The sequence below is a fragment of the Sus scrofa genome, chromosome 10 (genome assembly GCF_000003025.6).
Source record: "Sus scrofa isolate TJ Tabasco breed Duroc chromosome 10, Sscrofa11.1, whole genome shotgun sequence".
In the NCBI taxonomy this organism is placed as follows: domain Eukaryota; kingdom Metazoa; phylum Chordata; class Mammalia; order Artiodactyla; family Suidae; genus Sus; species Sus scrofa.
This window is the reverse complement of record NC_010452.4, coordinates 41,399,294-41,411,384: the sequence shown is the minus strand read 5'-3', so window position 1 is coordinate 41,411,384 and position 12,091 is coordinate 41,399,294. Positions and strand designations below refer to the sequence as shown.

The 12,091-nt window shown below is 42.0% G+C and overlaps 1 protein-coding gene across 46 annotated transcripts in view; it reads right to left on the bottom strand.

The window, feature by feature from the left end:
* Window positions 1-12,091, bottom strand: part of SVIL (supervillin) — a 286,393-nt gene that overhangs the window by 51,366 nt on the left and 222,936 nt on the right. For 23 of the 46 annotated variants that reach the window (XM_021064756.1, XM_021064759.1, XM_021064762.1 and 20 more), the window contains 3 exons: window positions 8,257-8,386; window positions 3,298-3,345; window positions 2,674-2,751 (listed from right to left, as the gene is read on the bottom strand). In XM_021064756.1, coding sequence (XP_020920415.1) covers window positions 2,674-2,751; window positions 3,298-3,345; window positions 8,257-8,386 — 256 coding nt within the window. The remainder of the gene's footprint in view (window positions 1-2,673; window positions 2,752-3,297; window positions 3,346-8,256; window positions 8,387-12,091) is intronic. The other 23 variants (XM_021064788.1, XM_021064784.1, XM_021064767.1 and 20 more) reach the window with 2 other exon arrangements.

The following is a 12,091-nucleotide window of genomic DNA, read 5'->3' as shown; positions in this document are numbered from 1 at the left end:
GATACTATAAAGATGGATACAATCACTACATATCTGTCAAAATCCAGAGAATGTGCAACACCAAGAGTGAACCCAAACATGAGCTATGGACACTGAGGGCTAACGACCTGTGAACTGTAACAAATATACCATCTGGTGGGAGATGCTGACAGTGGGGGAGGCTATGTGTGTGGGGAGACAGAATATAATTGGGACATCGCTGTACTTTCTGCTCAATTTTGTTGTGAACCTAAAACTGCTCTAAAGCATAAAGCCTCTTGGGGTGTGGGATGGAAATCCTGTGAAATTGGATTGTGATGATCATTATACAACTACAGATGTGATAAATTCATTTGAGTAATAAAAAAATAAAAAATTAAACATCAAAAAAATAAATAAAAACCAAGGTCTCTAAAAAAGTATACTATATACACATATGTGTATTACATATAAGTATATAAAATATTTATATATCATAAATATTTATAATATACAAAGATAAACTTATTTGTATAAATTTACTTATATATAAATATTTATAAAATACATGACTATAAATGTATTATATAAGTATATAATACTTATAAATATATTTATATTTTTGTATATTATAACAAATTATATTTTGGCTGCACCTGGGCCAGGGACTGAATCCTACCACAGGTGTCACCTATATCACAGTTGCAGCAGTGCTGGATCCTAAAATTTATACTTAAAGACTTCAATAGTACATCTTTTCTCTTTAATAGTGACTTATTTAGAAGAAACAACTCATTCCCCCCTTAGTGATGAAAGAACAAGTTTGTTCCAGATTTCAGGCTCTTCTCTGGGTGGACGCTGGCTGACTGTGTGGGACTGGGCTCTCACAGACCCACAGTCCTGACTTGAGGAAACGAGCCAAGGCGAGGGAGGGAAAAGGTTGCCTTCAGGAGAAAAAATGGGGAGTTTCCACTTGTGCAGATTCAAGAGGAAGCCATGAGGACCCACCATTCCCTTCCCTCTGGCTGTGTGTCTCCCTCAAAAGCCTGTTTTGTCACCACTAGTCCTAAAGGAACCGTATAGTCACATATTTCTAGTTAGAGGTCACCTGAGAGTTGTGGTCCCAGGGCTGATGAGGAGACAAGAGGCTCTAAGAGGGACATGACTGGCCAGGTCCCATGGTTGGAGGGCAACTAGAACTTGGGCTGGGGGCAAAGTGGAGGCAACCACTTTTTCTAGCTATTTTGATCCTAGGGATGTGCCGAGGGGAATAAATTCATTCTATGACTGATATTTTTAGCTTTAAACATCATCAGGTATCATGTACCAACAATATTCCTCAGCCCAGGCTAGGTCTGCCCTCTGGTTGGGGGCTCAGATAGGGTACAATGAGGGGGAGGGTGGGGAAGGAGAGCTGCGGTTTCCATGCCAACAGCGCCACTGCAGCCCACTCACGTCAGGATCACCTCTCCCTCCCTGTCCCTTCCACACTCCAGGGTGCCTCTGCCATATCCTCCTACTTTGTCAAGGGCAGCAGATAATATGGTTCCTGAGCGGGAGCAAGGACCAACCCTGGGGTTCTTCTTGGGCACCTGACTCAACTTAAGCTATAAAGCTTGGGAGTTAGAAGGGAGAACTTTCATAGATCTATAACAAATAGAGAGGATGAATAAATAATAATAAAAAACTACACACAAAGAAGAGCCTAAACCTAGAGGGCTCCACTGGTGAATTCAGACAGACATTCAAAGAAGAATAAACACAAATTCTTCACACACTCTTCCAAAATAGAGAAGAGGAGAAAACACTTCCTTTCTATGAGAAGAGTATTTACCTGAGGTGAAAACCCATTCTAGGTGGGCCAATATAATTCCATGAGGCAAGTATTATCCTGATTTCAAACCCATACAAAGATATCATATGAAAAACAAACGAAACAAAGCAACAAGCCAATATCTCTTATGAATACTTATGTGAAAATCCTCAAAAAAAAATACTAGCAAATTCAATCTAACAATACATAAAAAATAATTTTACACTGTGGCTAAGTGGTATCCCAGGATGCAAAGTTGGTTAAATACATGAAAATCAATTAATGCAATGCACTACATCAATAAAGGACAAAATCACATGATTACATCAATAGATGCAGAAAAAGCATTTGAAAAATTTCAAAAGCTATTCAAGATACAAAAAAACCAAAAAACCAAAAAAACACACACTCAACTAGGACTAGAAGGGGCATCTTCAACCTGACCAATATGGTAGACAAACATAATAGTATCAAAATTACATTAAATGTAAATGAGCTATGCACTCTAAATAAAAGGCGGGGATTATCACTGGGGAGAAAAAAAGGATGAATAGAAAGATGTCTAATCTATAAGAGATCTATTTTTAAATATAAAGCCACAGATAATTAAAATAAATTATAAAAAACTACATTTGGCAAAAAAATAAAAAAATAAGAGGGGAAACTTTCCTCTTCAACCAGTTTCATGATTAGGAGATGAATTAATGTCATCAACTTGACTCTAGAGGTCTGAGCCAGACGTGACATGACGAAGTGATTACACACACACACACACACACACACACACACACACACATGCACGCATGCACACAGAAATGCAGTTACTTCCCCAAATGAAACCAGCTCCTCCCTGCCGCTCAGAAATTGCAATGAGGCTTTAATACACATAGGCTTTTCCTCACCTGATTAATAGAAACAAAAGACAGGTATTTATGGGCAGCAGGTATAGCAGGAGAATAAGTAGAAGCATATACAGGTTCCTATAGAGCAAAGCAAGAGGATTAGAGGTGAAAAGAGAAGATTTATCAGAGCAGGGTGGGGGAGGGGAGGGACCAAAAAAAAAAATGAGGATTTCTCTAACAGAAAGTTAATTTACTCATTGCAATTTCACTCTCCCCAAGAGTCCTTCCTATTTGTTTAGTTTTTTTTTAGAACACTAACAGAAATCCCCACACAAGCACAGTAAATACCCCTGAGTCACTCTGGTGCAGTAACTGAGTGAAGGGTGAGAGTACTGCAATTTCCATAAAATAGTCAGTGACAGAGAAGGGACCCTGAGGTTCCTGGACAGTTTTGACACTTAACATAAAATATCTTCTGAAAGCCTTTCAAATTTTTTTTTCTTCTTCTTCTTTCCATTCTACGATTGAAACAAAATTTAAAGACGCAGCACAGCTCTCCACTCTAGATCAAGGTGGTCTCTGGCCTCGGGGTCAGAAAAACCAAGCAGAGAGGGTCACCAAAGGGAACTGTCGGGAGGAAGGGTACAGGTGGCAGGGAGAGACCTATGTGAGAGTCAGGCTTACCCAAAGCAGATTAGAAATGGCATTATCATCTGTAAATCCTCCTTCTTCCTACAGGTTAAAACAGATAGGAGACATTGCAGGGGGTCGAAAGAGCAGGAGTTTCAGTGTCACAAGCAAGTTCAAGAACTTTGGGCTGGGTTCCCTGGAGAAGCATGCACATGCCGACACAAGCGGGTGGCACCAAGTAAACGCATTCACTGTCGGCGGGCTGCTAATCTGGAATCTGGAGGTGGTACAGGCTGCCTTTCTCGTCCTCTTATCCTCATTCCTTCAACTAACTTCATTCTCTTTTTTGTGATTTTTGTTTGTATGTTTCTCTTTTTAGGGCTGCACCTGCGGCATATGGAGGTTCCCAGGCTAGGGGTCAAATCAGAGCTGCAGCTGCTGTCCTACCCCACAGCCACAGCAATGCCAGATCCGAGCTGCATCTGTGACCTACTCAGCAGCCTGCAGCAACGCTGGATCCTTAACCCACTCTGTGAGGTCAGGGATCGAACCTGAATCCTCACGGATACTAAGTCAGGTTCTTAACAGGCTGAGCCACAATGGGAACTCTGACCTCATTCTCTTAAAGTGTGATTTGGAATTTCAATGACAGCAGGCCATCTGAACCCAAATGTGGCAGAAGTCACCTTCCTAGAATTTTCAAGGACTTGTTCTGGGGTCATCACAGATCTGAGCTTGATTCACTGACTGACCCTATGACTGAAGCACAGCCAGACCCTAATCCATGTCTCAGACACTGAGGCGGGGGTTGTAATAGCAAACTCTATAAAGGGTTCTCATTTCCTGGAAAAAGTCTGAAACACTGGAGTTTCTTGGCCAAAGGGCACAGGAATTGCTGTCTCTCCCTGAATACTGATCGAATATGCCAAAATGGGGTTGGAATTTTAAATAATGATTTGGTGGGGGAAAAAACCATAACCACAATTTAGCTGAAACAAGAGACCCCTGCCACATCCCTTTTCTTTCAAATTTTGCTTCATTTTGGGAGTTTCCATCGTGGTGCAGCAGAAATGAATCTGATTAGGAACCATGAGGTTGCAGGTTCGATCCCTGGCTTTGCTCAGTGGGTTAAGGATCTGGAGTTGCCATGAGCTGTGGTATAGGTCACAGATGTGGCATAGATCTGGCGTTGCTTGTGGCTGTGGCTGGCAGCTGTAGCTCTGTTTTGACCCCTAGCTTGGGAACCTCCACATGCTGCGGGTGCAGCCCTAAAAAGAAAAAAAAAAAAATTCTTTTCAAATTTTGCTTCATTTCATTTTTCTCATTCTTGGGATGGGATGAGTTGCTCTGAAGGAAACTGTCCATAGACCATGCTCAAGTGCATACATTCCCCGTGCTAGAAGCCAGGCCAAATATACAAACCAACTGGATTTACCATCTTTTTGAACTAATTATTTATGCAACAAAAGCAACAATGTGTAAGTCAGGTTAGTAGTTCCCTAGCCTGAACCAAGAAAAGAACGCAAACTATCTGAAACTATCTGTCCTAAGAAATGACAGGGTCTGCAAGGTAAATGATTAGCACTCTTAAGCTCCAAACCATCAATCCTGATTTGGGGAGGGGAGGGGAGATAAATTTGGAAAATAAGGAACTGATGTTATGTAGTCTCTTGAGACACCATTGATCTTTTCCTGGAGAAAGAAAGACTCTTAATCCTCCAAATCTATTTCTGGACCAAAAGAATATTTTCTTACCACATAGGACCCCAAATGAGATGTTAGTTAGAGTTCCAAAAGTTTGTTTTGGGACAAACCCTTTAGCAGAAACAAAAACAAGGCATTCTTCACATCTTTTTTTTTCTTTTTTTTTTTTTTTGATATGGTTACATGACCATCTATAATCACTCATGTGGCTCACATCATATTTTTATTGGATGGCACGGATTTTTGCAAGAGATTATACTTATAGAGTCCTATCTCCATTTCCTGCCTTTCAGCACTTTTACAGGCTGCAATGCATGGGGTTCCGCCCACTGCACCCCAAAGCTTGAGGAGGCCAACTGTAAAGTGCTTGCTAACCATGAATTCGTGCCTTTGATGCATTCAGAAACTGTGCAGGAAGTGGTGACCTGACCACTTTTCCCTTGTTATGGCAAATCCATCCCTTTTCCCTTGTTGGGAAAGGTGGAAGGTTCCAGAACTTGGGCCCGGAACAAGTCTAGATCCAGCCTGGGCAGCAAGATCCCCCTGCATGGGTTGCATGCATGTCCTTCCTTTTTCAGAGCTGCACTGGGATACACAGCAAGCCCTGGCCATGTCTTAAGCACCCTTCTGCTGCCTGGGGCCTGTTTCAAGGCACCTTGAGACGTGTGAAAGATCAGGTTCAAGGCACCTTGAGGTGTGACTGAAAGGTGCTGCCCACACTTTGGAAGAAATGAAGACAAGAGCTTGTCAGAGGCCACAGAAAAACCACTTGACCTCAACAGAACCTGCGATCTCCAAAAGCCAAAAATAGATGGGCTTATTTTAACTTCAAAGAGTTTACTGTCTCCGGCCAAAGTGAACCAGGTCACGGAGCAGCACTGGGGATGGTGACTTCACTGTGGGTGCAGAATCTGCAGTGTCTGAGACCCAAAGACATCACTTCCCAGTCAAGTCCAGGGCTTCTACAAACTGGGTTTGCCACCGAAGGGACAACTGCAGTCTCTTCCCATCACCTGCCTCCTAAGAGTGGCAGCCCAGTGTTAAGGCAGTTCTGACTTCATCCCGTATTCCCAGCCTTCTGGTCTTCCCAGCCTTGGGTGATCCCTGTCTCCTAAGAGGACAGAGCCCTTCGATGGATTCCACTGCTGATGAGGAATCTACGCAGGCTTGAGCTGCGTCACTTTAAATTTTCACCTGGCCATGTGGGACTTGCCAGGAAAGTTTTCTTTGCACCTTTCAAAATGACCAGGAGGGAAGTGCTAAACCTACTTGTAAATCAGTGATTTCAAGACCCTTTTAAATAAAGTTTGTGGGCAACTGGAATACATCATCATTATTTTTTTTTTTATTTTATGGCTGCACCTGCAGCATATGGAAGTTCCTGAGCTAGAGGTGGAACTGGAGCTGCAGCTGCTGGCCTACAACACAGCCATGGCAATACTGGATCCAAGCTGCATCTGTGACCTACACCTCACTTTGCAGCCATGCTGGATCCTTAACCCACTGAGTGAGGCCAGGGATTGAGCCTGCATCCTCATGGACACTATGTTGGGTTCTTAACCCGCTGAGTCACAGCAGGAACTCCCTGGGATACATTATTTGAGGGACCAGCTGTTTTTCACTTCCAGATTTCATTCTTAAAACCCTCAAATTTCCTACCTAGGCTCTTTAATATCCAGTTATACTTGAGAACTTTGCAAAGTTTAAGAATTAAATGTCTTTAGTCATTTATCAATATAAACACATTTTTTGGTGGAGGGGGGGTGTGGGCTGCACCTGCGGCATGTGGAAGTTCCCAGGCTAGGGGTCGAACAGGAGCTGCAGCTGCAGGCCTACACCACAGCCACAGCAATGTAGGATCCGAGCCACATCTGCAACCTACCCCACAGCTCACGGAAACGCGGGATCCTTAACCCATTGAGGGAAGCCAGGGATGGAACCTGTGTCCAGTCAGATTTGTTTCTGCTGAGCCACAACGGGAACTCCCTATAAATACCTTTAATGTCATGTCTGCCACAAACAAGAATTCAAACTGCTGCTCTGATTTAACCTATGATATCACAGAAGTACCGCATGAAAGGGTCACAATTCCCTCGTCACAGTTCTGAGCACACACCTTGTTTTTATGTAAGTTTCTGAATGCATAAATGTTCACATTCACAATCTCTCCTCTCTACAGATGCTTATTAAATGGTTTTAGAACTAGAAGGCATCCAGGTGATCATCTGTTTGGAATTTTTTTTTTTCTTTTTGTTTGAAGACTTTTGATCTTAAGAGTCAGCCAGTGAATGTGTCCAGGATAAGTGCTCTGCTTCCAGCCAGCAAGTGCATTTGGGATCATGGGGCCAAGCGTCAGGAAAGTGTCCGCCCGCTTTGAAAGTGTGCACTGACTAGTCAAAAGCTGGTTGATGTTACATGAGTAATTTAGCAACGCATGAATATGTTTGTGCATGAAATGTTTGGCAAAATTGATCACAGTATAGTCCTTAATTTGCTGGAAACTCAAAACATATTTTGCCATACATATTTTTTTTTCCCCCAGCGGTACCTGGGGCCTATGGAAGTTCCCAGGCTAGGGGTCGAATTGGAACTGCAGTTGTTCTGGCGTTGTTCACAGCCAGAACAACGCCAGATCTGAGCTGCATCAATCTACGCCAGAGCTCACAGTGACACTGGATCCTTAATGCACTAAGCAAGGCCAGGGATCAAACCGGCATCCTCATGGATACTGCTGGGTTCTGAACCTGCTGAGCCACAGTGGCAATGCCTGTACATGCTCAATGAAAGGCTTAGCTGCTCATTGTGAAACATGCCTTCAACTATGAGATAAGTACTCAGTGACCATAGATAGCTATGTCCTTATCTTATATATTCATGTTTTGAATTCAAGCCCATATTTTACATGCACCTTATATATGGTTAGTGGTCAGCAACGATTTTTCATTAGAAAGGGTTTCATAACACTGTAAAGTCAGACTTCACTGAAGACGGTTTGAAACTGAAGTAAGGGCACACTTTCAAATTTAGGTACTTGCTGATGCATTACGTATGCGGTGCTGCTTTGAGGTCTAGAACATCTTAAGATTTCACATGGGTTGTTTTCTTGGTTGAATTTTTTGGAAACTGTTTTTGCATTCAATTGTTTCTGTTTGAGTGAGGCTGCCGTGGGACAGACGTTAAGTGTGGACACGGATGGCAAAAGTGCTGATGCTTCACAGGGGAGGAACTTGTTAAGCATGCTTGCCTGGTGGAGGCATGGCTAAGCGTGATGTTAGTGAGAAGGCTTTATCCCAACACAGACAATGTTACCTTCTTCTTGAGTGACTGTTCCGTTTCTTGGATGTGCAGGCTGCTGGTGACAGACGCCTTGCCATACTCCTGCTTCCTGGTAAGTCGGTTTCTCCAATCTTCCTCACCACTCTTCTTCAACAGTGCTAATCTAAGAGGAAGAGACACCAACCACAAAGAGTTCAGCACCAACCATCCTTGGAACAGAACCACAGTTTAAATTTAAGTAAGTCAGAAGTCTATGGTCAATAAATGACCACAGCTATCTACGTTTAATCTTTTGGAATGTCACTTATTCCAAAGAAAGTATGCCTGGAGAAATAATAGAGATCATTCTATAGATCATATGGATTATTATATTTACATTATGTATAAAAATAATAGGTATTTTATTTTATTTATTTTTTTTGTCTTTTTGCTATTTCTTGGGCCGCTCCCATAGCATATGGAGGTTCCCAGGCTAGGGGTTGAATCGGAGCTGTGGCCGCCAGCCTACGCCAGAGCCACAGCAACTCAGGATCCGAGCCACGTCTGCAACCTACACCACAGCTCACGGCAATGCCGGATCGTTAACCCACTGAGCAAGGGCAGGGACCCAACCCGCAACCTCATGGTTCCTAGTCGGATTCGTTAACCACTGCGCCACGACGGGAACTCCTCCGATAATAGGTATTTTAAACCATGATATATATAATTATATTTTCTAAGATTTTTCTAAGACGGCCCCAAGGATCTTAAAGTTTGATTGAAATGCAAAGCTGAAATTTGACTTGTTGGATAAAAGATGCAACATCATGCTACCAAAGGAATATCTCTGTTTTTCCCTTGCCTCTGGGCTGAGCGTGAAGGAGATAAGAAGATGGGGTACATATATATGATGGAATATTATTCAGATATGAAAAAGAATGAAATAATGCCATTTGCAACAACACAGATGGACTAGAGATGATCATACTAAGTGAAGTTAGAGAAAAACAAATATCATGAGATCACTTACAAGTGGAATCTAATAAAAACGACATAATAGGATTTATGAATAAAACAGAAACAGATTTCAAAACCAATCTTATGGTTATCATAGCAGAAACCATTGGGGGGAGTGAGGAATTGGGAGAGAGGGAATAACACATACACACTACTGTGCAGAATAGATGATTAATGAGAACCTACTGTATAGCACAGGAAAATCTACTCAATAGTTAGTAACAACCTATATGGGGAAAAAATGGATATATTTATATGTATGACTGATTCACTTTGCCGTACACCTGAAACTAATGCAACAATGTAAGTCAATTATACTCCAATAAAATTAAATTTTAAAAAGGGTAAATGTCCCCAGAGAAAAATGTCTTCTAGTGACCTCTTCTGGTCACTTGATGAATTAATATTTACAACTAAAGCTGGATAGTAGTTATTCGCAAGAAATACAGCAGAAACGGGTTTAAAAATTTAAAGCTATAAAACATTGACAAACTCTGCCTATCGTGTTTTATTTTTTTAGCAGTTCTACAACTTTGTACTTTGAGCTTATACTAAAAATGTGTAACTACAAACCAATTAGAGCTAACGTATCTACGGAACACTAAACTCAAAACATCAGTATATTATTTTTTATTTTTTTCTAATAAATTTTATTACATTTACAGTTGTACAACCATCATCGCAACCTAATTTTAGAACATTTCCATCCCAAACCCCATGTCCATCCCTCTCCTGCCCCAACCTGTCCCCTTTGGTAACCATAAGTTTTTTAAAGTCTGTGAGTCTATTTCTGTTCTGCAAATAAGTTCATTGTGTCCTTTTTTTTTTTTTTCCTGTCTTTTTGCCATTTCTAGGGCTGCTGCCGCGGCATATGGAGGTTCCCAGGCTAGGGGTCTAATCAGAGCTGTAGTCACCGGCCTATGCCAGAGCCACAGCAATGCAGGATCTGAGCTGTGTCTGCGACCTACACCACAGCTCACGGCAACACCAGATCCTTAACCCACTGAGCAAGGCCAGGGATCAAACTGGAAACCTCATGGTTCCTAGTCGGATTCGTTAACCACTGAGCCATGACGGGAACTCCTTTTTTTTTTGATTCCACATATAAGTGATAGCATATAATGTTTGTGTCTCATTGTCTGACTATGCTTAGGATAATAATTTCTACGTCCATCCACGTTGCTGCAAGTGCCATTATTTCATTCTTTATGGCTGAGTAATATTCCATTGTATATATGTACCACATCTTCTTTATTTACTCCTCTGCTGATGGACATTTAGGTTGCTTCCATGTCTTGGCTACTGTAAATTGTGCTGCAATGAACTTTTGGAGTCCATGTATCTTTTAATTTTTTTAATTTTAAAAAATTTTTTGTCTTTTTGCTTTTTCTAGGGCTGCTCTGGAGGCATATGGAGGTTCCCAGGCTAGAGGTCTAATTGGAGTTGTAGCCGCCAGCTTACGCCAGAGCCACAGCAACACGGGATCTGAGCCGCGTCTGCAACCTACACCACAGCTCATGGCCACGCCAGATCCTTAACCCACTGAGCAAGGCGAGGGATCAAACCTGCAACCTCATGGTTCCTAGTTGGATTTGTTAACCACTGTGCCACGATGGGAACTCCTGGGGTCCATGTATCTTTTAGAGTCATGGTTTTCTTTGAATAGACACTCAGGAGTGGGAATATGTTTTAATTGCAGGTAAAAGATGGTATTTAGGATGGTTTCTCTCCTGTATGCTAAGCCCTGTTCTTTTCCTCCAAATGAACTTGGTCTTTCCAATCTGTTTCCTTAATACAGAAACTTCTCTACAACCCATTTTTAAAATTATTACATCAACTTTCCTCAGGAGAAAGCTATATCCAAAAAAAGAATCTAATTAACTAAAGTTTTTACCTAACCTACTTCAGTTCAGCTAGGGTGTAACTGGATAAATAAGCTGCTTGAATGTTGTGATTTGTGAAAAGTTATTCTTGTGAACATGAAGCTGTTTCAGTCTCGGGCATTTAAGCTGCACAAACATGGGAAAGACAAAAGGCACAAAAGTCGTGATCATTAAACTCACGTGAGTTGGTGCTCAAATAATTTTAGGGAAAAAAAATGATTGGACACCTTTTCTTTGCAACTGAGCCTTTTACATATTCATTAATACATGTCCACAAAGAGCGTATTTTTAAGCATTGGATCAGGGCTAGTTTGGTTGTTAATTCCTGCCCAGTGACCTGGTTTCTTTCTTTTGTTGGTCCTAATGGACTCTAAGGGCCCTCTACTAAGTGTTCTGACTCCATTAAATACTTACATGGGGCGTTCCCGTCGTGGCGCAGTGGTTAACGAATCCGACTAGGAATCATGAGGTTTCGGGTTCGATCCCTGCCCTTGCTCAGTGGGTTAAAGATCCGGCGTTGCCATGAGCTGTGGTGTAGGTTGCAGACGCGGCTCGGATCCCGCATTGCTGTGGCTCTGGCGTAGGCCGGTGGCTACAGCTCCGATTAGACCCCTAGCCTGGGAACCTCCATATGCCACGGGAGCGGCCCAAGAAATAGCAAAAAGACAAAAAATACTTACATGGGAGAGAAGATGAAATATATCCTATGCCATGATAACAGTTTATTTAAGCAAATAAGAAATATTTGCAGTCACAAATCCATGTACATCTCCAAATTCATACATAATCATACAGTGCACCTGCCTGTTCATACAGTCAACTAATGGACGATAAGCTGTGAACTCCCCAAGTGGGGAAGGAGCTTCAAACTCTAGACCTATCCCCTTACTCTATTTCTTCCTCTTCCTTCTTCCCTTCCTTTCATGTGACAGCAGATAAGACACCGAGGTCCATTCTACAAAACTGGTATAATGCTGCCTCCTTCATCT